This window comes from Urocampus carinirostris, chromosome 4 (assembly GCF_059441175.1).
Source record: "Urocampus carinirostris isolate Australia breed hairy pipefish chromosome 4, RoL_Ucar_1.0, whole genome shotgun sequence".
NCBI lineage: Eukaryota > Metazoa > Chordata > Actinopteri > Syngnathiformes > Syngnathidae > Urocampus > Urocampus carinirostris.
The window spans coordinates 24225766-24253759 of record NC_142352.1 but is presented as its reverse complement, the minus strand read 5'-3'; the positions used below and the strand labels follow the sequence as shown (position 1 = coordinate 24253759).

At 39.9% G+C, this 27994-nt stretch overlaps 1 protein-coding gene across 1 annotated transcript in view; it reads left to right on the top strand.

The window, feature by feature from the left end:
- Positions 1–27994, top strand: part of itfg1 (integrin alpha FG-GAP repeat containing 1) — a 188503-nt gene that overhangs the window by 148239 nt on the left and 12270 nt on the right. Inside the window, exons 15-17 of the mRNA XM_088333947.1 lie at positions 17282–17406; positions 23595–23677; positions 27524–27641. Coding sequence (XP_088190073.1) covers positions 17282–17406; positions 23595–23677; positions 27524–27641 — 326 coding nt within the window. The remainder of the gene's footprint in view (positions 1–17281; positions 17407–23594; positions 23678–27523; positions 27642–27994) is intronic.

The window sequence follows — 27994 nt, the reverse complement described above, 5'->3', positions numbered from 1 at the left end:
TCTATGCCAATATATGTACATACATTGTTTTAATTTAAAGATAACAATTTTACTTGGTATTTTACTTACTTCTAACTTATTGAATTTATAATAGAAAGGGCATATATGGTCCTTACTCTTTCTCCCCAAATCCGAATATGGCTTCGTTTTGCTCCATAGGAGCTTGTAAGTCACCTTCTATGATGGGGGTGTTCCCTTGTCTTCCTCTCGATTCCGGTCACTGTGGTCCAAATGTTCTTTGACAACATCTTTTGCAATGTCTCCGTGTTGTCCTCTTCCACTTCGATCCCCATTTCTTTTAGCAATGTTGCTGCCTCCATCAGTGTAGAGAATGTTCTTATTCCTGAGTCCAAAAACATCTTCAGCTGGGCGGGATATGGTGATTGTGCCTTTACGTTCTTTTCCTTTAACTTTTTGATAACGTCCCTTACTTGTTTCCTCTTTTTTTGGATTTCTGTGGTGTAATCTTGGTTGAAGTAAACGGTCTTGCCTTCGTACGTTGTCTTCTGCTTCCATGCTTCTTTCATTACGGATTCTTTCACTATGTAGTCGGTGAAACGTACGATAATTGCCCGTGGCAGTGCTTTACCTTGAAACTTGTTCCCCAGTGAGCGGTGTGCCCTCTCAATGCGCACATCCATATGTTCGGTTGTCGGAATGTTTGATTTAATAAAGTTTGTTATGAAGCCGATTGTGTCTTTTCTCTCGGCACCCTCGGGAATCCCATGTATCCTAATGTTGTTCCGTCGTGATCTCGACTCCAAGTCCTCACACTTTGTTGCTAGTTTGGTGGTTTGTTGGAGCAAGGAGACTGTTAATTGCTCTAGTTTTGACGTTCGCTCTTCCGTGTTAGCATGTAGCTCCTCCATGCTTTCCACCCTCCGCTCCAGCAACACAGTGCGCTCCAGAAGTTCTTCGATGCTCTTTTCCAGTCTTGTCATCGTAATCTTGCTGTCCCTTGCTGCTTCAGTGTGTTCTTGCCGTAATTTACGGATTTCGTGGAGGATGGCCGAGTCACGTCCCTCGTCGACCGATGCCATTCCTTCTGCTCCCTCGATCTTTTTCTCCTTAGCGCCCTTTTCCTCGACAAGTTTCCCCTTCTTGACCATGTTTTGTTGAATAATTTGTCTTTAATATGAGTCACAATTTATACCTTTTCTGTCTTTCTCCAAGTAAGTATTACATTACTCTTTAGTGATTTTTGTCAGAGCTACTTTCCTTGCTGCCGTCTACCTCATTGCGCCACCGGAAGTCTTCCTATTTTTTATTTTTTTATTTTGAGACTTTAGTGCTGCTTATTAGTAAGTATCAAGTCTCTGCAAATGATTTTAGTATGATAAATTCCCACTAGATGGCAGGAATGACATTCATCAGATCTTTTTCCACACATCATAGGAGCCCCTACATATTTGTGTTGCTTTGCTTCCTTTAGCGATTAAAAGTGTTTCGGTGGCCCGGTTGTGACAGAAATTGTGTCATGACATCATCGGAAACATCAGGTGCTGTAAAGTTCTTGCAAAGTTAATGCATTGTTCATGCAAAAAATTAATTGCAAAAAAGTTTTATTTTGCAAGCAGAATTCCTTGTGTTTATGGAAAGCATTTTTCAGTTTAGAAGAAGACAATAAAATCCCCTCCTTCATCCCCAACAAACAACCCTTAACCCTTTTGAACATTCAACAAACAAAAACAATGACAAAGGGAAAAAAAGAAAAGGAAAATCAAAAAGAAACCAAAAAACACACAAAAACAAAACCAGACAACATTGCAGCAGCAGTATTGAGTAGTAACTTCTGTACTCAAGTCATTATTCAAAGTGCAGTCTTCATTGTTCATTAGTGTGTCCTTATTTTTCCTGGAAACCATCTATTTTTCCCATTTGTCCATGAATTGGGTCTCCTGTAGTCTTATTGAAAATGTGGTCCTCCCCATCACAAATAATTCCTCCACAGTGCACACCCACTGCTCCATATTGGGGGGCTCTTGTTTTAAACATGTACTGTACTTGTTGTTATTAGCTTTTTGGCTACCTGTAAATCATTTTTACCAAGTATTCATCTTTTTTTTGTAATATTTCTTCTGTTAGATTGCCCAAATAGGGCACCTTGAATGTTTTGGGTATCCCGTATCCCACAATATTCTGTAAAACAAACCATAATTTGTTCCTTTAATAATGTATTTTTTGGACACAGTAAATATACGGACATGGTCTACGTCTTTCTCTCCACATTCTCTTCAGCATGGTAGATGAACCTCCAGGAAACATCTCCTAAATTGGCGAATAATAAAAAATCTGACCACGTTTCTCCAGATGAATTCCCTCAGAATTCGGGAGGTAGTGGTTTTGCCCTGTGTTTTGCAGAATGTTCCCTTGGCGCATGTACAGGTCGAAAAATGTATACCATAAAGTATTCATTAATTCATCAGACGTCTGTGCAGAGTAATTGTTGTGCCAATAGTTCCACCTAACCGATGTGTCGCAACACCTGTCGTTGGGAGTCATTAGGTGACAGAACCCCAAATCCCATCCTCTAATGCCGAGCATTAATGCCAAGCGGGGAGGCAATGGGTACCAATGGTGTAAGTCTGAGGTATGACTCGGACGAGGCTGAAACCAGCGACCACGAATACCTATAATTTCCATTTTCAACACAGGTACGTTTCCCTCAGTATCCTCTATCATGAACACGAGGATCCTGAGTGGCCGGATGCTCTGGTGGTCGTACGGGACTCATAGAACCGTAGTTACATTTGTAACTTTTTTCGCTAGTGGTGGTTTTTTAACTCACTGAATGAGTAACAACCGGCATGGTCACGAGGACCCCAGAAACAAACCTCACTGAAAACCCTCAGCTGGACCAAAGACAATGCCGAGCGGTGTTGGGGAGTCCATATCAACGCTGTTGATCCTGGCAAAAGTGCTAGGCAATGCCCAGGTGTCAGCAGCAGAGAAATCCACTAGAGACACCCCATTTAGGGCGTCCCAGGAAGTGGCAACGACCCTGGCCAAACAGCAGCGCACCACTGAAGGCATGAGCCAGCCAGCAATTGCATATGATTGGCAATGGCCTTTAAAATCCAGTGCGACAGATGCTGCCTACACAAGGCAGAACACCTAGAGGAGCCTCCACAACAGACAAAAAGTTGACTGGACAAACGAAAACCCACCGTCGCGTCTGTAACAACGCAGCGTAAACACAACAGCTTAAAGCGTCGCCTATGGCGGTTGGGAAGGACGAAATAGCAACCCAAATTCACAGACGTATACTTTCACCAAAAAGCATTTTTTTAAGTTTCTTGGAAACGAGAATATCCAAGAAACAAAACAATGTTCAACTGTTGTTCACCAAAAACTGGTAAAAAATAGAAACAGTATTTTTATAATGAAAAATGAGGGTTCAAGCTTTTTTTTGATATGTCCTAGGCTGATATAGCGACAAGCTAAATTAATATAAATTCCTATTTTCTGTCGGCCTTCAAAAAAGAGTCAAAACAGCAAAAATTGGCTTGGACCCGCACTTCCCATTTTAGAGAAACGTTCGGCACTCAATTAGTAAAGTTATTTTACTAGTACTAAAAGGAGAAGCCCTCCAATTTTGTTAAATTATTGTATAACGACAATAAGGCCATTCATTCACTGCTAATAGCAGTTGGAAAAATCAACTTGTATGTCTTTATCCATCTTTGGCATTGAATAAAGACTCAAGAATGGTATGAATGTCCTTATTTGATTAGCTGAAGCAAATGCCGCTGGTGTTTTATTCAAACCAGCAAATTCATCTATTGAGGTACAGACCGAAGACGTATCCTGTTTTGTACAAAGCATCCATAAAGACAATCTTATCGCTCTGTGTCGCATCTCAAGCAGAACGTCAAACTATTTAGCATTTGAACATTCCGGATGATTGCTGTCTGGTTCGTTGTAATTCAGCGTCTTCTATTTTGTTTTTTTCCCTGTGCATTTCCACCGGAGTGCACACGGTGAAGTAGAAGCTGAGTAGCCCAAGGCCTCGCCAGCAATATTCCCCCGACTCCTCATTTAACAGCAACAAAATGCTGCCAGGGAACTGCTACTTAATTGTGTGTTTGTGCGTATATGTGTGTGTGGTGATTTTCAAGTGTGTTTATTTTGTAATGTGTCGCTTTGGGGACTGTAAGAGATGAGCGCTCGCAGCGTGAGGCCTTGCTGTGAACTTCATTCGCTTTCTCCCCCATGATAGAGAGCAAAGAGCGAGGCAGATGATCACCGGAAGGACAGTCGGTAGTTGTGTAGCGAGTGTGAGTCTGTGTTTGCGCGTTTGCTCTGGGTGGGCATCCGCCTGCTAACATGCAAAGCAGGTAGGATGGATGAGCACGCAAGCAGCACACTCATCAGTGACTTCCCGCTGAGATTTGGAGCTAGCAGTGATGAATGCTTGCCCTGCACATCCAAATGCTATTTTTTATCTACCTCACTTTAAAGTTGAGCCATGAGTTTTTGCTGTTTGAAGTGGTTTGTTTTTATTGGTTGGTGAGTACAGTCAGACTGGTTGGTTTCATGAAACTATTTATGCCAAAATACACTCTTGGACTTGTAATACAGAGAAGAATGATTGAAAAAGACTACAGCTCTCTCTCTAAGAAAGCCACATGTGTATTGGTTGATTTCTCTCTGACATTTCTGTTTTAATGTCCATTTATAGTGGATGTTGTAGTTGTAGCCGTCCATATGTAGTGTACGTCTATGCTTCTGGAAAGCCATACAGACTGGAGGCCCCAATGAAGTCCAATTTTTGTAGTGATTTTGTTGAGCAATGGATTGCTCCCTATTGCTGTGTAGAAGGGGTTATTTATTTGTCACTTGTCCTGCAAACGATTTATCCAGATTACTCCAATCGGTGCCCAGGGACCAAAAGGCTGTTTTCTGATTGGTTTGAGTGTACTGGCACACGTGAAGTGACATATAAATCCTGGGATATATGCGAAAATCAGGAGAACTTATTCTTCTTCTTTTTCCTCGCCTTATCCTTTCCTACCAGGGATCGCCTCCCATACACAGTCGTGCACAGTAAACGATGCGACGATAGTTATACCCGACCGATGTGTCGCAACACCTGTCGTTGGGAGTCATTAGGTGACAAAACCCCCGATTCCATCCTCTAATGCGAAGCGCCAAGCAGGGAGGCAATGGGTACCATTGGTGTAAGTCTTAGGTATGACTCGGCCGAGGCTTAAAACAACGACCTCCCAGTATCGGGGCAGGCGCCCAACCCCAAGACCATCGAGCTGCTTATCAGCAAAACAAATTGATTGAAAAAATGTATCATACACAAATGAAAAAGTCAAACCGCAATATGGCAAGAAACACTATATTGTTTGATTCCTCTGTTAATCACAAAGTATTTTACTGATTTAGTCTGTAACTCAACAGAAAACTGGTAAAATCAGTTATAATTTTTTGGGGGGCTTTGGTTCAATCCAGAACTAAAAAGACAAAATGCACTCTAGCTTTATTTATTGTAACTGAATACTTAATACAAAAATATGTTTAATGAGTGAATGTATGATGACAATATAAAAATTTTTGACCATCTGGTTAGTTTGTTTGCTTAGCTAGTTGTTAACGAGGTTGGGTGTTAGATGGGTCATTAAACTCGCTGACTTTTTCATGTGTATTGATTAACAATATGTTATAGCTGCACATGTAAACATCTCCTAAGGAATGAGGGTAGTGCTGTTGAAGTAGTTTGATTTTTGGATCAATATTGTTATGGGCCAGACTCTACTTGGGTAGTATTATTTTAAAACCAATGGGAAAATGGCAGTCTTATTCTAGTAGGGATGGAGCCAAGTGTCCTCGTGGGGCGGAGAATCAATGTTGAGCTTTCTTTACTCCGTCCAATTAGCCTAATGACTTGTGGGGATTAGTAACTCACACAATCACACAGCATAACCTCACTCTCGCTGCTCATTCTACATGCATGCGTGACCTTTCAGAATGAAACAGTAGTCATCCACATGCATATGGATATGTCTTCCTAGTTAGAAAGATTCAAAACAACTTGAAAGCTATGTCAGGTAAAAGCCTGGGATATGTCCACTTATTGCCATATTTGCACTGAGACGTAGAGGCTCAAGAGTTGAATGTTCTGGTACAAAATTATAACACAACACCATTTACTATATACCAATGGAAATACTTAAAAATGCAGAGGTAAAACAGTGGTGGTATGTTCGGTTGTATTCTTGCTTGGTTGCTTATTAAGTTTGTTTTTTGTTTTTTTATGCTTACTCACTAGTCAAATGACATTGTTTTGTTTGACATATCTTTGGAGAAAAATGTTCCCCTATTTTGTTCAGTTGGTTATCAGTCTTTTTAAGTTGTTGTGCTGTGTGTTGAGTATTTGGATCATTTGCTTTGTAGTTAGTTAATCAATTGTTAGTCAGGTTGTTTGCACTATTGGTTTGTTGATTTAATTGGTTCACTTGTACATGTACACGAGAGATCAAAATAAAAGGACAATTTACAAACAATTGAATCATTCTGAAAAAAAAGCATCTTCGCTGCTCCATAGTTTAAGTACATTTTGTTGTGTCTTTACCATGCCCATACAACACTTTTTCAAAAAATGGATAAGGCATTTCAACAAAGCAAATCCGCATTTTGCCCAAAAATGCCCTGATCAAAATTAGAGAACACTTTCAGGTACCTCCTGCTTAATGCTGCCAATCTAACACATGGTGCTAGTTTTTTTGCTTATCTGTCAACCGCGTTAAACTGGCATTTTAACAGCCAGTTTTGTTTACTTTGCATGATGGTGGCCCGTTCTAAAGTGACTGAAAATCTTTGGCAGCTGTTCAAGTGAAAACGAAATGGATGGCTATATCAGCCATAGCAAGACAAGTTGATTGTTACAAATCTGTGATTTCAAGAACATTAAAACTTTATAAACTACAAACTCATTCAAGTTGCCCAATAAGGCTGGTCTTCCATGGAAGATAAATGCAAGAGAGGACAGGTCACCATGGAGAATGTCAATGGGTAATCGTTTCCACACTGCAGCTGTAATTTCTTGTCAGTACAGTGCTGAAAATGGTAAGGATATGTCTCGCCGTATACCGTCTCACCGTTTGAAAGCATTTGGGCCACACTGAAATGACCAAACCTATCATTAGTAAAAAAAATAAAAAAAAAAAAATCAAAAAGCTAGACTAAGCTTAGCTGAGGAGCATGTTGTGTGGACAGTGGAGAACTAGTCCATAGCCCACTTCAGTGATGAAAGCAAGTGTAATTTATTTGGGTCTGATGGAAAGCATTATGTTCTGTGACACTAAACCCAAAGTGTGTAAAAGGTCAGTGAAAGGTGGAGTAGGAAATGTGTGTGGCATGTTTTCTGGAGCAGGAGTTGGGCCTCTTGTATAACTACATAGCCGAGTAAGTGCAAATGTGTATAAGAACTTTCTATTACAGCACAGGGTTCTTTAGCCTGCAATGTTCATGCAGGACATTGCTCTATGTCACATTGGAGGGGAAAACAGTGAATTATTGGCATGGCCTGCCCAGAGTCCTGCTCTCAACCCAATAGAGAACCGATGGAAAATCCTCTGTGACAAAGTCATGGTCAAGAAAACCACTACGATCACTGAACTGTGGAGGAGGCTGGAAGAAGAATGGTCCAAAACCACACCAAAACAGTTTGAGAGACCAGTGCTATCATGTGACCGCAGATGTGCTGAATGATTCACAGCAGAGGCCTCCTGTAAACGTCTTAATAATTGCTGACTGACTAACCATCAGAATGTTTTTCCATTCCAAAGTCACTGTTAATTTTGATTAGTATGTTTTTAAATTTGATCATTGCGTTTTCTGAAGAAGAAAAAAAAGTGAAAAGTGAAACAAAATGTTGTAGTACCATGATATAGACACAATGAAAAGTAATTTAACTGTGGAACAGTGAAGATTGTATCACTTCAAAATTATATAATATTTTAGTTGTTTTCTAATTTTGATCTGAAGTGTATGCACATTTGATTAGTTCCATTGCTTCCACGCATGGCCAGTTCTTTTTGTTTAAGATATTTTTTTGCAGTACAGAGACAAGTGATAAACGCAAACTCCGTCTTACTCGCTAAAAAAGCCTTGTGTGCATTGGTTGAGTCCTCCAGGACATTTCTCTTTAGTTGTCTATCCCCACTGTGAAAATGCCCCAGTTGTTTTTTTTTATATATATACTGTATATTGGGGGTGACAGTTGTAGCCTTCCATATTTAGTGTCAGTCTATACTTTTGACTAGATATAGACAAGCACATCTTGTAAAAATATGAAATGCAGAAATGGAGCTTACTATTTTAGCACACAGGAAGGTTTTTTTTGTTGAATTTGGTGAAGGACATGAATGAAATCTTTGTTTAATCTGTGTCAACAGTTAAATGCAGAAGCAATGTCTTTTTGGGTCATGACTTTGCTACCGCTTTGTCCTTGTAATTTTAAACACCATTAATACGGGCTTAGTCCTTTGTCTCCAGGCATTTAAATAATTAATTTGGATTGCTACATAAATCCAATATTCCATTTCCAGTCGGATTATAACCTGCATTTGAACAAGGTCAATATGGTTTTTGGTTTGGTTTGATAGTAAGTGGTTGCTAGCTGTTAGTTTTAGGCAGTTTGTGATTTTGATATCAGTCTTGCTGACTGGTTGCTGAGATCAGATTATTGGTATGAACATACAAAATGTAAAAAGTAAAACTACAACATTTGAAGTCTGGAAAATAAAGGATGGTGTGTCTGAACTAAGGATGGAGATTGAAAAGAGTCCCTGCATGGGAAATAAGGGGATGGTGACCTTAACAGAAGAAGAGAGGGAGGCATGTAAAGTTGTTATTGATCCGCCCTCTCGTCCTTGTTTTTATTTCCTTCATGATGGTGAGCTGCCCTCTTCTTAATTCATGCCTGTCTAGTCTTTTCACTTTCATGCATGACCCTGTAATCTGAAAGACCCCACTCAGGCCCACGTTGCCATTGCCACTTTATGGGTGCCATAAATCACAGCAACACTTCTTGCCGCATTTATGTTCTTGTCTGTCCCTGGTGTCCTGAAAGGAAGTTAGCTGTGTATTTCCACATCCTGTTTGAGGTTTCAGGTCGTAGGAATTTGTTCACCCGTACTAAAGTTGACCCCCAGGATACAACATTAATCTGTTCTGATATGGGGATTGCAAAAGAAAATTGCCTTATAGCCGGGGATAGAAAGAAATGGCAATGCTTAGCTAATGCCAGCTCAGTAGCCTAGATAGAAAGGCGCCCGCTTTGAGACTGGGAGGTCGGTGGTTCGCGCCCCGGCCGAGTCATTCCTAAGACTTAAAAAGTGGTCGGCGGCGCCCTCTGTTGGCTGCGGCTGCATCGGCTCGCTACAACGGGTCAGGTGCAATCGACATTTCGTTCTGTGTACATTGTTACACAGAATGACAATACAAGGAAATTATTATTATTATTATTATTATGTTTTGAACACCAGATAAAACCAATAAGATAACAAAATAGTATACAGATGCTGCCTTACTTATGAACCAGATAGGTTCCGGACAATTCTTCGTATGTTTGAATTTATTCGCAAGTTGCTTCAGCTATATTTTGTATGTTTAAGGTATATATAAGTATGTTTAAAGCTTGTATAAGTATGCTCTATTGTTTTGTACTAAAAAGTAAACACTTCTTAAAATAATGCTCTATAAGGATAAATAAAGTTAAGTGTACCTTACTTTTGGAAGATAAGCTTCAATAGGTCCTCCCGTGTCAGCGAGTGGCCGAAAAAAAAGCGATTCAGCCATTTGCTCAACCGCATTAAGCTTTCTTATTACACTTTTTTTCAAAAGAAACTGTTTGCCTCTTTACACTTTATACCAACTATACCGAATGGATGCACAAGATATTAAACAATAAAAATGTCAAAGTTCTTAGCGTGCAAGAGATACAGTGCAGTGTGTTTACACAAACTAGGAATTAGAAGCTGGATTTCTTCTTCAGGGTGACCGCTCACGGCGCCACACGGCGGAAAGAAGCACTACAGCACTATCCTTTACTCGGAAAATGGTGCACTCATTAAGAAATCTTACTTACAGCAATTTCCGGATATTTTTCGACATTCTGAAAAAATGTTCGTATCTACGTTTATCGTAAGTTGAATGGACCTAAATAGGGGAGCGTTTGTATAATAATATAAGTTATGAGGACAACACTAATGAACAATGAAGACTGGACTTTTTTGGGGCTTTTTTTGTTCCCCTGGGGTTGTTTTTTTTTAATTTCGTGTTCTAAATAAGGGGGGGAAAATCCCAATAAAAATGAAGTTACAAAGAAGATAACAAAATAATAGGTAGTAAATAATACATGCATCTGATTTAATCAAATTAGAAATAATGTAAAGTACAAAAGACATATTTTTCACCAAGCACCTTCTTGAAACTGATACTTTTACTCGAGGGTTGTCATGCGTTTAGAACATTTCCTTCCTTTAAGTGCTTCCTTATTTTAAATTATAGTCCCGGTCGCCGATTGGTCACAGCCATACAAATAGAGGAGTGTCGAAATTTCTGTGCCTTCTTCGTATATTTTAATCATCGCATGCTTCCCTTTATGACGGCAAGCCCTGGGACCTTTCGCAAAAAAATATAGTACAAAATTTAGTTCTGAACTGAATGAAGAAAAATAATTGTCAGCGGTGGTTCAGCTAATAGCATATTTGCATCTTCATGATACTGCCACACAAACCAATATCAGACCAGCATTTTGTATGGAATCTCCCAATAGCAGACTGGCAACTTTAAGACATAATTGGATATGTACAAATACAGCAAAGTTTGAAATCCAGATTTTGACCATGGAAATGTATTTGTTGTTGTCATACAGTGGCGAAAATACAGTAAACGAGGGAAAGAAGGGCCAAAAAAGTCAGCTTCCACACCACAAAAATTACAATTTTGTAAGGCTTGGGACGCCGTATCCCAGAGGTTTGTTCTTCTGTATTTCTCCAGTGTGGGCAAATTATTTTTGTAACTTTCGGACTTCTCTCGGAAGATTTTTACTCCTTTCTTTCAGGGGTGAAAATGTTTCAGTTCTAGTTTTTACAACAAGCTTCATATAAAGCCGGTTAGTCCAATATTAGGGCTTTCGTCATTTTGAAAACCTTGGACTTTGGGTGCCAAAAACTTCCAGTTGTCTTGTTTGTCTTAAAGAAATTGAAATATAAGTTTTGTGGATTTTTTTAAAATGACCATTAGGTACACTTGGAATTTACGACAAATGGTAATATCTGTCAATGAGGTACCTGCATCTTTCTTCAGAGTTGGTCTCTGGAGGCCTCAACCATCTTCCTCCTCATCTTCTGCAATGTTCTCCTCTTATTGCCATCAGAAGCGGTTTCTATAGCGACCAGCACAGGGAAAGGGAATTACCCTAGAAACACCACTTTGAAGTCATTTGTTTGCTTCTTTAATGAATCCTTTGCTTTCTCTCGTCGGGGCTGTTACTGTTTGTCAAGTAATCCTCTTGGAATCACTCAAGACCATTGAACTATTTATTGAGAAACGAGGAATGAGTAAATGTGAAACTTGACGATTAATATTAATAATAAAATGGTCGAGTTGCTAATGCAGCAGCCTTGGCGGGAAAGCCAATATGTTCCTCTCCCCAGCCTCTTCCATTTCCTACAGCAAGAATCCCATACCAATCCCAGGCCAACCAAAGCATGTGTCTATCCAGCCTGTCTTGGGACTTTGGGGCCATTTCTAGGGCTTAATAAAGGATATCCATTTTGAAAACATCAGTATGGCAGTAATGATAAAGCTTTGGATAATCCCAGGGGAGTTCTTCACCGGATGTATGAAGGTGTGGCATGAAAACCTTGGAAATTGTTTTAGACTCCAAAGGGACTACTTTGAAGGAGGTAAACTAGCATGTCTTTGAAATATTTGTCGTGGATTTTTAAGAACACACCGTGTAGGTTCCGTCAGTCAGCTTGGATAAATGAACACAAATGTTTGCCTTTGAAACCTTGAATTTATTAGATATATAGAGGCAATATTTTTGGAAGAGGACTTTCGTTAGCTGTGTATTTTGTCACCAGCCGCTTCTTATATCTTCACCAGCAAGAATCCCAAACCCATCCTAGGCCAGCCAACGCATGTGTCTATCCAGCCTGTCCCGGGATTTTGGGACAACTTCTATGGCTTGATCAAGGGCACACATTCTGAAAACATCAGCATGGCTGTAATGATCAAGCTTCAGATGATATCAGGAGAGCTGTTCTCAGGATGTATGACAGTAAGGCAAGAAAACTTGGGAAATTGTTTCAGACTCCAAAGGGATTCCATTGAAGGGGGAAAACTGGCTTGTCTTTAAAATCGCAGGGTTGGAACTGCTCAAGCACACCATGTATATCCTGTGTGTCAGCTTGGATAAATGAACACAATGGAATGCATACTCTTTTTTTTTCCCCCACTGTTGTTGTTAACCTAGGAAGCGTTACAGAACTGTTCTTTTCTCAAGTGTATGTTCTAAAACAGGGGTCACCAACATGGTACCCGAAGGTAGTCCCCTGGCAACACCTGGTTGGTGCGCGGACATGTTTCTTAAATTAGCTTCCAGGTGATTTTAACTGGTGTGATGTTTTAGTGGTTGACGGAGCCCGTTTCAACATTACTTCTAATACAGTAATCCCTCTCCATACGCGTTAAATTCGTTCCAGAATCGTGCTCGTCGCTCGAGCGGCTCATGTAATGAGCAAATTTTATCGGTATTAAATAATGAAAATTTAATTGGTCCCTATCCTGCCCAAAGCGAACTTTAAATAGCTATAAAATACATCTTGATCCTGATCACTTAAACACGTTCTAATAGTAATTTAATATAAAAATTAAAGTAATGAGATAAATCGGAGAATATTAAAAAAATGAAATGTGAGTTTTTATTATGATCACTAAACATATAAGGAGTCGCTGTGAAAAAAGTGTTAATGTGCTCTTCCCCCTGAGATTCGATCTGCAACCTCAGTGGAAATGTTTAAATCTAAGCTTAAAACACACTTCTACTCTATAGCATATGAATAATCTATATTTTATGTTGAAAATATGTGTATTATTTGCCCTCATGTAGGTTTTAGATGAGGGGATGGTGTCATAAAAGTCTGTGGTTTGCAATAATACTTGGTCTGTGCAGCTTTTGAGACTCTTTGTGATTAAGGGCTATACAAATAAACTTGACTTGCGGAGGAAGGGGTGGTTGTGGGTTTTATTTTGCAAAATCAAATGACGTAGATCCCAGAGCTGTTTTAAACTTTTCTTTTTCCATATTTTATATATAATATATATATATTATTTTTTTATTTTTTTTGTACTATTATTTCAAATTGTGTGAGATGTATTTTAATTTTGTACATGGGATTTTCTTTTCAAAGACTGATCTCATTTTGCCCATTTCGATTTTAATCAAGATCGTCTTTTAGCAGAGGACAACTTCATCAGGGATTGCTAATATTGTCACATATTCTACATAGTCTGTCTTGCTGTCAGTAAATAGCCGTTGCTTTGTGTTTTTTAGAACTAAACAAGGGAAATTACAACCATTGATACAGGGGGAAATTGGCTGGGCTTGATTGGCTAGAGATACTGTTGTTGATATTAAAATTTAATTTACTGTACCTTTAAAATAACTTGTACACATAAAAATGTTAGATCCTTTTTTTCTGCCTGCAGTAGTTTGCATGTGCAAAAATGAACCTGTAAATGCTGGCCGTGACCAGTCTAGAGCGGTCTTTAGTGACATCCTCTGGGACTGCTCGTGACCTGGATTTACATCCGTATAGCGAGTACGATTTCTGTTGCAAATAGAACTTGATAGGTACCACTTTAAACACATCCTGGTTATAACACACGAACAACATAGTAATGACATAAGTTTTTTTGAGGAATGCATATGGCACTGGTATTCGCGCTAATCAGTAACAAGTAGCTATCAGCTTCATAAAGGTTGATGTCCCTTGCTCTAGAATCTTGACCTAATAAACATAGAAATGTTTACACTTAGCTATGAAATGAAATGAAATTATCTGCATTTATATAGTGCTTTTCAAGTCAATGACTTCCCAAAGCGCTTTACAATGTGCTCCACATTTCCCAATAGCGGCCTTGTAGCCATGTAAGGCGCTAACCTGCTTATTGGGGGTATTAGGGGTTCAGTGTCTTACCCAAGGACACTTCGACATGTAACACGGACGAGCTGGAATTCGAACTGGGATCCCTTGATCCCAAGACGAACGCTTTACCTCCTGAGCTACTGCCGCTATCTAATACATATATATTAATTGGACTCAAACTTAAACACTGAAAGGTTTCTAAGTGATCCATTGTTGACTATCTGTCGTCTGCTGGCTGCGGTTTCCTGCCAAGTCCTAGCTGGCTTGAATTTCTGATGTAGCACACACACATTATGGCAACATTTTCAAGTTGTGGGATGGCTTTCCCCCAGCCATAGCCACATTTCCTATATTCTTTTAGCCAATACACACGCACATGCATTCATCAGAATCTCAAGCCAGCCTCCAGCCTTGCTTGATCAACACACAACTGCGCACACACAGTCCACTGAGGATAAAGCGCATGAAGCAGCTAAAAAACATCCCAAACAAATAGCATGGGTCTCTTTAGAGCTCATACCCTATGAGCACCCATTTTTTGTTCTGTTTTGTCATTATGAAGCAAACAAAAGAGTTGTGTGTCTCCTGAGCTAAGGTTCCTGATTAAATTTTGAACTTTTGGCAATTCAGTTTTACTTGTATATGTGGTTCAGTTTTTAATCAATAGATTTTTATGTGTTTGTTTTGTTCTATTGCTTGACAGATAATAGATTTGAGTAGTTGTTCTATGTTGCCAAATGAAAACAAGAAATGTTACACATTAAAATGCTGTTCCTCTGTCTTGTATACAGATGAACAATCTGACACAATTCAGACCATTGGATCAATTTTAGCTGCTTCAAAAAAAGTTCTGCCCTCTTGTGTTGGGTATTTCTGTGCCAAATTTAATTTCAGAAACAACTTGCTTTACATTTTTCAATTGTCACCCTTTTTTTTTAATCCAACATTGAATAAAATGACAAACAAATAAAATAATTTTTGCTTTTATTTTGTTTTCTATTTAACATAGGGTTGGTTGGTTGGTTGGTCAATCGTCAGTTGGTTGGTGATTGTTTGGTCCGTTGGTCGTTGGTTGGTTGGTCGTCGGTCAGTCAGTTTTCTTTTGGTTGGTTGGTCGTTGGTCGTCGGTTGGTTGTTTGGTGTTTGGTTGGCCGGTTTGTCGTTTTTTGTTGGTTGGTTGGTCAGTGGTCGGTTGGTTGGCTGCCGTTTGGTGGATCGTCGTTTTATCGGTTGGTTGTTCAGTCGGTCAGTCGTCGGTTGGTTGGTTGGTAGGTTGTCGGTTGGTTGGTCATCGGTTGGTTGGCCGCTGTTTGGTGGGTCGTCGTTTGGTCGGTCGTCTGTTGGTCGCTCAGTTGGTCAGTCGGTCAGTCGTCGGTTGGTTGGCCGGTCGTCGGTTGGCCGGTCATCGCTTGGCCGGTTGTTTGTTGTTCGTAAATCTCGAATCGGGGACATTTCGCATGTTATCGTAAAGCCCTTAAATCAACCGTTGCCTGACGATTCAGATAATGAACATACAAACAAAACAAACAAAAAATATACATATATATTTTTCATTAGGCTGTTAAGATCTCTGTTCAAATTGTAAGTTTGAAACTAACATTTAATGCTTGCATGTGGGTGTCTATTTAATTTAATGTTAAATTGTCTCCCATTATACCTTTATTTAATCCAAAATAATGATGTATCTCCCAGGTCTAGCTTCTTCTAACTAAAATGTAATGGCCACACTGACAAAGGCTACTTTTTTATTTTTTTATTTGGCGTCATCCATAAGAAAATCTGTAACCCAGGGTTTTTTTAAGTCATGGATTATTGAAACTTTTTGTCAATTTGCTTGTCTAACCACAAACTCCAAATTTCTTCTCTATATCCATAGGTGTTGATAAAATTGGTTCTCACTTCTCTTTTGGTCATTGGTCACATGGTCATGGCGGTAGCATTTAGAAGACATCCATAAGGTGATTTTGCCTTTTGGAAATAATCGAATATGAATCTCAATAGGTCTTGTTGTGTGTGGAGCAGCTTTGCTTTTGTGCTTTTGCGCTTTTGCGCTCAGAAAGCTCAAGTGTGATGGTGCAATTGTGACCCGGCCCTCTAGAGGTTGCCGGGACTAAAAGGAAGCGGCCAATGAACGAGGCAGAGGCAGAGCTTTGCAATGTGCAGTCCATCCACATTAGTTCAGATCACTGGCTGCCTCCAGGCTCTCATTGCTCTCTCCTCTATCCCTCTCTCTTTCCCTCTCTCTCTCTCTCTCTCTCTCTCTCTCTCTGCCTCTCTCTCTCTCTCGTCCCATCTTTGTTTACCACGCAGAGGTTGATTTATGTCGGCTGCACTTGGAAGAGTTGGGCAGCGTGGGCGAGACCCAGCAGCTGATGGGGAGAGAAAGGGGCGGTGGTGGAGGGTGAGGGGATGTGAAACAAGGAAAAGCCAGAGAGGTAATAGATTTATGTAGAGCGCGGCTCATAAACGAGTATTTGCATTTGATGTTTAATTTCATTTAGGTGGCCATTGAGGTTGTTAAGTTTAAGAGTCTGTAACAAAGCTGTCTTTTATTTCTCCTTTCACATAATGAATGTATCAAGCTCCCACCATCAAGCATGTGCTACGTAGACTGGAAATACCATATTTTCCGGACTGTAAGGCCCACCCAAAAATCTAAATCGGCCAGAAATTTGAACGTGCTCCTTGTATGCAGACAAAACTGGAAATGCGTTACCTTATTTGTCCAATCATTGATCTGACGATGAATTTTATCGCTGACCCCAATTCTATATTCATGCTAGCCACATTGCTCAAACTGGATAGCAATGGTAAGAGCTGTTAGTCCTAACCAGCAGACCGCTAGAGATATGGATATGGGGTCCGGTACCCCACGACCCTTACTGAGGATAAGCAGTCCCATCCCAGCAATCTTCGAGCAGTGGGCAGGGGACACCCTGAACTGGTTGCCAGCCAGTCGCAAGGCACTAACTCCTCATATTCTTTCTTTTTTTGTGTTCTACATTTATCTGTCTGTTTTTATGTCCTTTTTCAAGAAGAAAAAAGACATAAGAAAAATTATTCATTTCTCGTTTGTGTTTCATGGATTATAGTTGTGCTCCTTCTTTCAGCGGGTCAGTTGAGCCAGTCAGCGCACTTCTCCCTGCAGCTGCCTTACACTGTACTGGGTTTGGGACGAAGCGCCAACTTCTTGGATCACTTGGTCGTCGGCATCCCGCATCTGCCTGGAGAATCAGTGAGTGAAAATTTTCTTGTGATTGTGCGCCAACTGTGTTAAATAAACAACGACAAATGATAAAGGGTGCACACGGTAATTACTGTAACTCACTTGCAAAAGGGGTTTTAATTAACTCTGGAAAGAGGTGAGGTTTCAAGCCAAGGTAAGGTTTATAGTCGTATCTTTAAACCAAGGTTTGTATGTGCACTTAAAATCCTTAAGAATACAATTTTCATGTCTGTTTTCAAGCATTGAAAATTGTTTTGAATCTAGAAGAACTGCTTGTAAATGTTTGGAATTGTTGCAATGTTTCAAAACAAGTCTGCTTAAAAATAACGCCGGCATGGCTCTCTGGTGGCTTTGCTATTGTATTTCCTCCTTCCTCGTAATTAACGGCACATGGAATTAGTTTGTATGTCATTGTTCTGTGACATGTCATCGCCCCCTTTGAGCTGCCCCCAAAAGGACCGATCCAAGGTACCCTAAACAGGGCAACACAAAATGCGCATTTGTGCCAGGATTACAAATCAATTATGGGCATTCCTTATGGGCCATGCAAAAACTGAAGGTAGCGTTTCCCAGTGTTAAGTTGTAATGGGAGCTACATATTACATTTTTGGCCAACATTTATATGGGGAGAAATTTGTCTCAAACATTTTTACACATGTGTGTTCAGATGCACAAAGTTATTTGTGATTTACTCAAGATCTAAAAATCATATGTCTCAAGAGATTTAGACGCAAGATTAAAAAATGGCACATGTACCTCGCAGATATATTTGTGTCTCTGCAAACTACATGATTCACACAGGTTTTTTTATTTTATTGTTACTGGAGAATTTGGAAAATTGGCCTTAAAAAGGGTCGAGTTGCTAAAAAAGTGTACAAACCCTGATTCTCTGCCTTCTACTACTTATACTTGGTGTCATCCCCTTGGGCCCCAAATAAGTGTGCCCGCCTTTATTAAGGAGATGCGAGGAAGTACACCGACAACATAGCAGCTCATCTCCCAAGCGTCGGCACGTCTAATCAACTCACTTCAAGGAGGAGAAGCCAGTGGAGGGCTGATGCGTATTGGTGTTGAGTTAATGAAGGCTTTATGAAGTAAGCCTAAGGACCAAAGTAAGGGGAGGGGCCTGTTCCTGCAATTTTATGCTACATTAGAATACTCTTGGTTAGCAAGTACAGTATTACCATGTCAATTTGCAGTTCAAATTTTGGTGTATGTCAGATTGTTTTCAATTAAGTTCCTTGGGTAAATACGTAAATACAGAGTCATCTTACAAGCACCTTCTACATGAAACAATCGGAGAACTGCTTTCTGTTTCCTGGCCGCTGATTGGAGCAATCCAAGTAGATTGTTTACAGTAGTGTTTATCAAGGCCCACTTTTTTCATTAAAATAACCTCGAAGTTAATTTTAACACAGGCCTAGATCGCCCTCTTGCGGTTTATGTGAAAATAACATATGAAGTACCGGTAATAAAAAATTATATAAACTCAATGATATGATCATTTATTAATAATTTTACATATAAGTCTCACCTGAGTTTGAGTCCCACCCCTGGCCAAACCATGAACAAACTGCAGTTTGTAGTCCGGAAAATGAAGTGAATTAAGCATTGGCATGCTTTTTTTTTCTAGTTTGAGTAATTTCCTTCAGACCATAGACAAGGTCCCACGGAACATTAGTGTTCCTCAGCACACTGCTGAAAAAAAGATGAGGTCAGTCGTGTCATCAAAATCAATGCAGTGCCATGTCTGTTTTTATCCCATGTGTTACAAGTTTGCTTGTATGTAGCTTGCCAGAAGAATGGACTTACACTATATATGGAAGGATAAAACAAGGACATCTACTATATGTGGATGCGTACAACTGTGGCATTTCCACTGTGAGCGGAGAACAAAATGGAAATGTCCCGGAGAAATTCACCAATATTTATTAGGCTTTGTAGCAAGTAAGCTAGAGTTTTCATGCATCCTTTGTCTCTGTAATACAAGTCCAAAGTGCTTTTCAGCATGACAGTCTACTATATGAGCCGAATTCACTCCATACAGGTGGTTATAGAATGGATTCACTGCAAAAATCCAGGGATACTGTACTTGAGAATGGCATTATGTCTGGAAAATGTGAGTAAAAATGTCAGTAGAAGTCACAAACATTGTATTGAGTTTCCCTTCAAATGTAGCATTTAATAGCAACACAGATCAATTCTATTCCACCTTCCCGAGAGAGACATGTTCTGCTTTTGTAGCGCTCACTTTGGCCTTCATGGGGACATATTTGTCCACGCATACAAATAAAACACATCAAGATGGAAAATGTCATGAAAAGACTCAGAGGATGAAGGTTGCAGCAAAGCAAATCATTTTCAAGAAAAAGATTGCATAACTTTGACTAGCAGTACATGTTTTCTTTTCCCTGAACAGATTGCTGTGTCATGTGTGCACACATTTTTTTTTTTAAAGACAAAAACGATAAAAATCAAACCACAGAAATGTTGCAATTTGTTAGCCGGTTTGTAGCCATTTCTGTTGTGTATGAAGTCTTGAAGTCAGTGAAATTTCTGTCACAAAAGGGTAGAATAACCATTTTAATTGTCATGAAAGTGTTCCGAGAGTTGGAGTTGGTAGCTTGGTAACTCATTAAGTAGAGCTTCCATCTCGGGACCAAGAGGTCGCAGTTTCGATTCTCCTCCGGGTTATCAGTGTGTGAACGGGTAAGTGTGAAGTACATTGTAAAGCCTTTGGTAAGTCTTCAGTGACTGGTTAAAGCGCTAAAGCGCCAGAGGCGATTTTTTTTTCACCAGGCAAACCAGGCAGTTGCTTAGGGCCCCCACTTGGTGGCGACAGAGAGTCAAAATTTGTATTGCAGTTGACAGGGAAGTTGAGTGAAGAATTGAAAATTGCGTTTTGAGACCTTCAATATAAAGAGAAACATTCCTTCCTGGAATTTAAAAGAATAAGAGTCGAGGAGAAAGCAAGTTGGTGGTAAGCCAGTAGCAGTATAATAATGTACAGAGATCAATAGTATTTTTCCCCTGATAATGAATGATGTCTTGCAAATGGTGCTAGTCCCACTCACGCTAGCATTAGTATGACCATACTTTATTCATGTTAGGGTTTTTTTTTACGTCTAAAGATATTGCTTCATCATTAAGCAGTCTACAATACAATAGTACTTTTAATTTAAATAAATTATAATTAAAAAGCCCATTAAGGGTAATACAAGATTACTCAGAATGTTGAGGCTTCGTGATTGCCGTTTAGAACCAATGAATTTCTGCTTGGGGCCCTACTAAACCCTAGATTTGCCACTGTATAGCATCATGTAATCTTGAAAAGATATAGTGCTAATGGCTGTTTCTGCTGAGTGTTCATAGACTCCACTGCAAGGTGGGGGAACTTGATTTATTTTTTCATGTTTCATTATTAAACAGACTTGAAGGTGGGGTGTGTAATTTGAAGTGTTCTTAAAAGTTTAAAATTCAATATTTTCTGTATTAAGTTTGTAAAACAATGCCTAGCTGAGTTCAAATAGCCGTTATATATTTTTTCACCGCGAATAAAACGATTTTTTCAAATACAGTCCAAATGCCAACCCAAACCACAAAATAGGTCTGTTTGTGTGACAGAGGCTGCAATGATGATTTCAACCAGAAGATGTCAGCGAGTAGAATATTCTGAACTTCTGGACACCACCTTTAAGTTGTATGTCTACGAACAAAATAGGCAGTGAGGGTTGTTAAGAAAGCACCTAGGGGCTACTTAAGAGTAGCTTAAGTAGTATGACAGCTCGCAGCTCTAGAGCCGCTTGTACACGAAAGCTGATATTTATCAATTTTTGGGGGGTATTTATTGGGCGTGCCTTTACATGAAACCTAGCTGAAGACACTCCCAGAGGTATAAAGTACTACTGTGTAATTGCACAAAAGTCAGTTCAGCCGTTTCATGGCCTATAAGGACACACACACACGCAACTCGGGATATTATATTAGTCTGGATCTAGAAGTATATATCTAGATTTGTTTTTATACTTTTTTGTCTCAGCTAATTTTTAGTCTTTAGTTGAATTCTTGTAGAATGATCTGAAGGGCGGGTGTGTCAAACACCAAGTTACCCATTATAGTCAAATCAAATTTGTCCATTCTGGTGGATTTAGTTATTGCTGACGCAGTGCACTTTTGGCAAAGCATCTGCCGGTTGTTGTACGTGTTCTTCATGGCAGCTGTCTTAATGAGATATTTCGCCCCCAGGCAGGAAACCGACAATGAAGATAGTTGTCAATAATCTTTAGCTGCAGGCTTATCTTCTCATTTTGTTCATATTTATTTTCTGATTCTTGACAGACGCACTTTGATGTTGGCTGTAGAAAATTTGAATGAACGTTACAGTGCTCCTGAACCTTTTTTTGAGCCCAGGCTGTAAATAAATTCTATGTACAGCAAATTAAGGGCTATACAAATAAAAATGAATTGACTACAGAAAGTGTGAGATCATGAGATACAACCCAATTCCTCTTCTTGTGGCATTAACGTCACTGGTGGTCCATTGGTTAGAGTCCGGCGCTCTCACACCCGTGACCCGGGTTCGAATCCTGTTACCACCAATATTTTGTGACAATGTGATCAAACCTGATGCATAACGTGCACCCAAACTTTTTTCGTGTGTCATACACGAATGCCGACTGTATTTCTTGTCCCTAAAACATGGAAATAGTTTTATATATGGATTAATCTACGATTGAGAACTCTGCCTAATTGGTTTTAGGGCATTTTTATTTAATTTTTGTACGAATCTCCAGTTTGTTCAATAAAAGATGTCATTTTCATTGTACCATTTTTTATTGTGTTTATTCTCACGTGCTACATAATTAAATCAACTTCAGGCAAAATTTAAGAATAAGTTAATGATTATCCAATTACAGAGACCCTCGCTACTTTGTGCTACGGTTGGCGTTACTTCACTGCTTCGTGCTTTTTTATTGTCGTTGATATCAGCGTACGGTGCATTGTGTTTGAAGCAGACAGCACTTTGAGCACACAGCATTAATACCACAGGGGCATTTGAGAGAGGGTTTGTGTAGTGGGTGACTGTTCTGTGCTTGTGTATGCAGGCAGTTAAACAGCGGGGCAGGCGCTGTGTTCACCCACACAAGCTGGGAAGCATGGCGACAGCTAGTAGCTTTAGCGGCTCGTTACACTGAAAATAAATTCATCAATTTAATCGGACTCTTAAAAAAGACAGAAGAGTGCAAAAAATGGTGATAACCAGCAGGTGCTTATTGGATTTTTATGCGGTTAGGAGAGAACGCAATAGCCCTGGCTGAAGACTTGCCCTACCGCTACAGTTAAGCTATGTAACAACTTTCTTAAGCCACCCCTGGCAAGGCTGTATCTCACCAGATCCATTACCCATCAAACAGATGACCTGTAGCCACAACTCATGGGAAACCGCTATATTCGTGACGGTTGTTTTTTAATCATCGCAGAGAACTGGCTGAGGTAGAGGTTACTCGATGCTAGCATGGAGCTAGCCATCTGTCCTTTAAATTGCTCTTACTCTTAAAGATGAAGCCCTCCAATTTCTTTGGATTTTTGTCTGATGACAATAAAGACCATTTTCCAACGGTAATTGTGAGTTCTGATTTTATTTGTAGTTCTGTAGTTTTTATTTTGTTACAGTTGTACACTCAGTCATTAAGGATATCATCTTGAGGTAAGTTTCACCCTTGGGAGCGTTTATAAAGGTGGTTCTGATCCCTTTGAACCGCAATAACCGAGGGATCGCTGTATTCGACTAATCGTTCCAATAGTCGTTTACCAATCGATTGTTGGTGGTCTGGTCTGGTCTGCATTTATATTGCGCTTTTCAAGTCAATGAAGACCTCCAAAAGCGCTTTACACTATGTTTTACCCTCTCCCTTTTACACTCACTAACCGATGGCAGCGTCAGCCATGCAAGGCAACTACCTGTTCATCAGGGGCATTATTCAGTGTCTTGTCCAAGGACACTTCAGCATACAACACGGAGGAGCTGGGAATCAAACATGTGACCTCTTGACGAGCGCTTTACCTCCTGAGCTATTGCCGACTATTAAAATAGTCGTTAGTTGCGGGCCTGCGGCACACTGCCTGAGAAACGCTGGCATATAGCATTTCATCGTCAACATCTTGACATAAGGAATAATTGATTGTTTTCTCTGCAGGAGTCCAGGAAGCAAGAATGGACAGCCATCATCCCCAACTCGCAGCTCATTGTCATCCCTTACCCACACAATCAGCCCAGCAGGTAAACACACACATACACTTGCCACGGGACACCAGGAACGCACGTTGCCATGGACACCGTTGGCTTAGTAGCAGCACCACTTAACGGCAACACACTGAAGTTAGCAGCACAGATTTTGCCATGTTGTGCAAACACACATCCGTACACACAAACGGACCCAAACGCTCACCGCCTGTGATCTGGCAGTGTGCGTGGTGTCACAAGTGACGTACAGATGGTAGCACACAACATGGCCGCCCCTAACTGTGTATCTTAACCATCCTCCTGCAGCAGATGGTTTCTTGATGGCATAATATTTCTCGACGTGAAGAAAAGTGTGACGACACAGCAACATAAATAAGATCGTAATCATATTGCCAAACAATTTTATTTGTATCAGTTTTATGTAATGAATTGTGATATTACAATGTGAGTTACTATATCAAAAGTATCACTCATACCGTATTTTTGATCATATCCTTTATAGTGCTTTATTTTTATTCTATTTGATAATGTTTTGTTTCCCCTGTTATCAGGATACAGTAAAATATTTGATTGTTTCTTTTTTTTAACCCAATTAAGTCAGAGTTATCAATAATATCCCCCAAATTGTTTTTTAAGAAAATGGGTTTTATATTGGTAGAGCTTTTCCAGTATTTTACTGGTATCAAAAAAACAGCCTAATACAGAAACCACTCGCTACGTCCTACTCTTCCTACTTCAGTTATCGCTGGTTCCCTGCCTTGCAGATTTTCATTGTGCATTGTGTTCTCCATTCTGATTGGCTAAAAAGAGGAAGATGCTTTATATTGCCAACAAAGCTGGATCGCTCCACCTGCTGAACCTGCTCAGGAGCCACATGCGGGTCGTTGGCTCCCCCTAGTGGCTCTCTGGCGCTTTTTCAAAAATGTTTGATTCCTGTTGGACAGAACCACTAGGTAAATGCCGTTTTCAATTACGGTCACATGTCTGCGGAAAAGTATCACGCAAACTGGATCATGTCCTTAATTCATAAAGTTGTGCAAAAAAAAAATATATATATATATATATATATTTGTAAAATTTGTGTTATTTGACAATTGAGAAGTTATTTGTAAAAAAAAAAAAAAAAAAAAAAGGTTCATAAGGATTCATCTCATTAGCTGCACCGCTTATCCTCAGTAGGGTCGCGGGGGTGCTGGAGCCCATCCCAGCAAGCATCGGGCATTGGGCAGGGGACACCCTGTACCGGTTGCCAGCCAGTCGCAGGGCACACAGGGACAGACAATTCGCTCGCTCATTCACACCTAGGGAAAATTTTGACCGGCCAATTAACCTGACATGCATGTTTTTGGAATGTGGGAGGAAACCGGAGTGCCCGGAGGAAATCCACGCAAGCACGGGGAGAACATACAAACTCCGCACAGGAAGTGGATTTGAACCCACGCAGGAGGTTCGCGAGAATGAACTGTGCCGCACATGCGCTAACCACTGCTCCGCCGTGCTGCCTCATAAGGATTCATATATACATGTATGTATATATATATATATATATATATATATATATATATATATATATACATACATGTATGTATGTATGTATCCATATGCATATATGTATGTATGTATATGCATGTATGTATGCATGCATATGTACATATGTGTGTGTATATGTGTATGTATGTATGCATATGTACTGTATGTATGTATGTATGCATATGTACTGTATATATGTATGCATGTGTATATATGCATGCATATGTATGTATGTAGCCATATGCATATATGTATGTATGTATGTATGTATGTGTGTATACTTATGTATGTTTGTATATACAGAGCGTGGGCCATTTGCAGCCCATTTTTCTGAGGTCGACTACATTTAATACAAATATTTACTCCTAGAAAAAAAAAATGTATACACTTGACCGTTTTTAGTAATACGAATACAAAAAAAATACATATTACTTTCTGTACAGTTTGAAAATTAGTAGCATTTTCTGTGAATAATTTGGGATTTCTGTTTACATGCTTTACAAATACAATATATGCACCTAATACCATGATAATACTTTAGGCAATCATTTGTAAACTCCACTACCTAGTTTAGTATTCATTTGGCATTTCACAGTTGACTGACGTCCTGAAGACGTGCACATTTGTTAACAAGACAACCTCAGCTGCAGCTGCTACATTGCGAACATGACTTATTCAGTGAGTGTTTCAAAAATATAAAATAAAATATTCAGTCTTGTCGGTTTGTTGTTGTACTTTTTGGAAAGTACATTGGAAAACCGAGATTGCTGCATACCCATGTGGTGGGAGCGTTTGCCAGTAAATGATTGACGAGATGACTTCGTTATGCTTTGCCATGTCAGGGTTTTTTGATTGATTGTTTCTGCCGCACTGTGGCAAATGTTACTGTAGATATCAGGAATGAAATGAGGGATTTTGTGGTAACATGATTTAATAGTATTCAACTGTAAGTACTGCAAAATAATCTTACTCCATTGGCAGAAAACATGTCCTTTTTTAATTTTAAGAATTTTAAGAATTTTTTATTGAAACAAATTTTAAGGGAGGATACACTTAAATGCTTATCCCAATGGCTGGAAACCATCCATATTTTGAATCTATTTTTTGATGATTAAGAAAGTTATTTTTTTTCTTGAAAAAAATGAGAATTTTCATAAAATCACAATATTTGTTTTTTAGTTAAAGATGTTTTTTTTATTTTATTCCAGGAACCAAATTAAAAAAACATGCACAATATGCAACCAGATAATGGATTGTGGCTGCATAGGGGGTGCTGTTAATTTTATGCGTAAAGAAACGGGAAAATACACCATAAATTACACAAATATACTGTTGGGCCCCGCTCTAAGCAATAGTCGACTGGGGATATAGGATTGTGGCCAAAATAGTGCACTTATTAGTCAGGCCACAATGGCACGCTTCTTAACCAAAATAAAAATTCACCCTGCCTGCCCCTCCTTTAAGCAATAGTAGTGCAGGGATAATACATCGTAGCCACAACCATCTAATTAATTTTAAGCAGACCAGAACCGCACGCTTCCCGAACAAAAGTGCCTTCTGTCGGTCTAAGCTCGCAGTAATAAGGGATTGGTTGGGGATAATAGAGCTTGGCTGCACAAGTGTAGGTAATATTAGGCGGAAAAACATTAGCGGCAAAAAAAGAGGTGTTGGGCACAACAAAAGTGCGCTTTGCAGATCCCCACTAGCAGCATGATACGATTGGAAGTAATGGATCACGGCCGCACAAGTGCAGTTCGTTTTAGGCGAGAATACAGTAACTGGAAAAAAAGAGGTGCCAGGCACAACATAAGTGCACTCTGCCGGTCCCCGCTTGCAGCAATATAGATCAGGGACAATGAATGGTAGGTGGTGGACTGCAATTTACATTTTGGTAGACAAGATGTCCAAAAAAAAAGCCACCAGGCCTGAGAATTTTGCTCTCTATTGGCCCACGCTTGCCAAAACATGTGATTGGGGATAATGGATTATGGGTGCATGACTCAAACATATCCTGGCTTAATCCCTTATCTTGTTTTTGTGCAATACCCCCAAAGGGGTATGTGTGTGAGATGCTACCTATAGTTTACTGAAACACAGTATGGGTTGAAGGAACTAAACATTTTGGTGTGTTGAACAGTGTGCCAGAACATACAGTATCTGCTCTACACCCTTCTCACCTTTTTACCCTCTGACCCATTTTCCTTCCTGTTTTCAAGTAGTGAAGGATCACAGTAATCTCAAAATGGATGTTAACACTAGCTGACGAGTTATTTTCCTCCCATGACACAGAACGAAAAGGCGTAAAAGAACCTAACGAAGCAAAATGCCGACTTGTCTTTCTTTCCTCGCCAGCTGGAGCGCCAAACTGTACCTGACACCCAGTAACAGCGTGCTGCTGACCGCCATCGCCCTCATCGGCGTCTGCGTCTTTATCCTGGTCATCATCGGCATCCTCCACTGGCAGGAGAAGGTCAGGCACACAAAGCACACCAATATCAAGACAAACCCAGAAGGACTCATTTACTGGTGTCTTTCAGTTTGGTGAATCCACTCTTTCATACGTAACATAAAAATGCTCTTCGGGGAGCCTCCGCCGCCGCTTATTTTATTTTATTTTTTTCAGTTTTCCTGCTCATGATGTTCACACTCCCACTTAACGCAGACACGAGAACGTGCGAGTTGTTGGTTGTTTTTGTGGCATTTCCCCCTCCCCGCCTGTCTTTGCCGAAGCACAGCGGTAACACCGACTGCCGAGCTCTATCGTCCTTGCCCGGCCATCTGCCGTGCGTATGGACCTGTATGTGCGCACATGTGTGTAAAGAA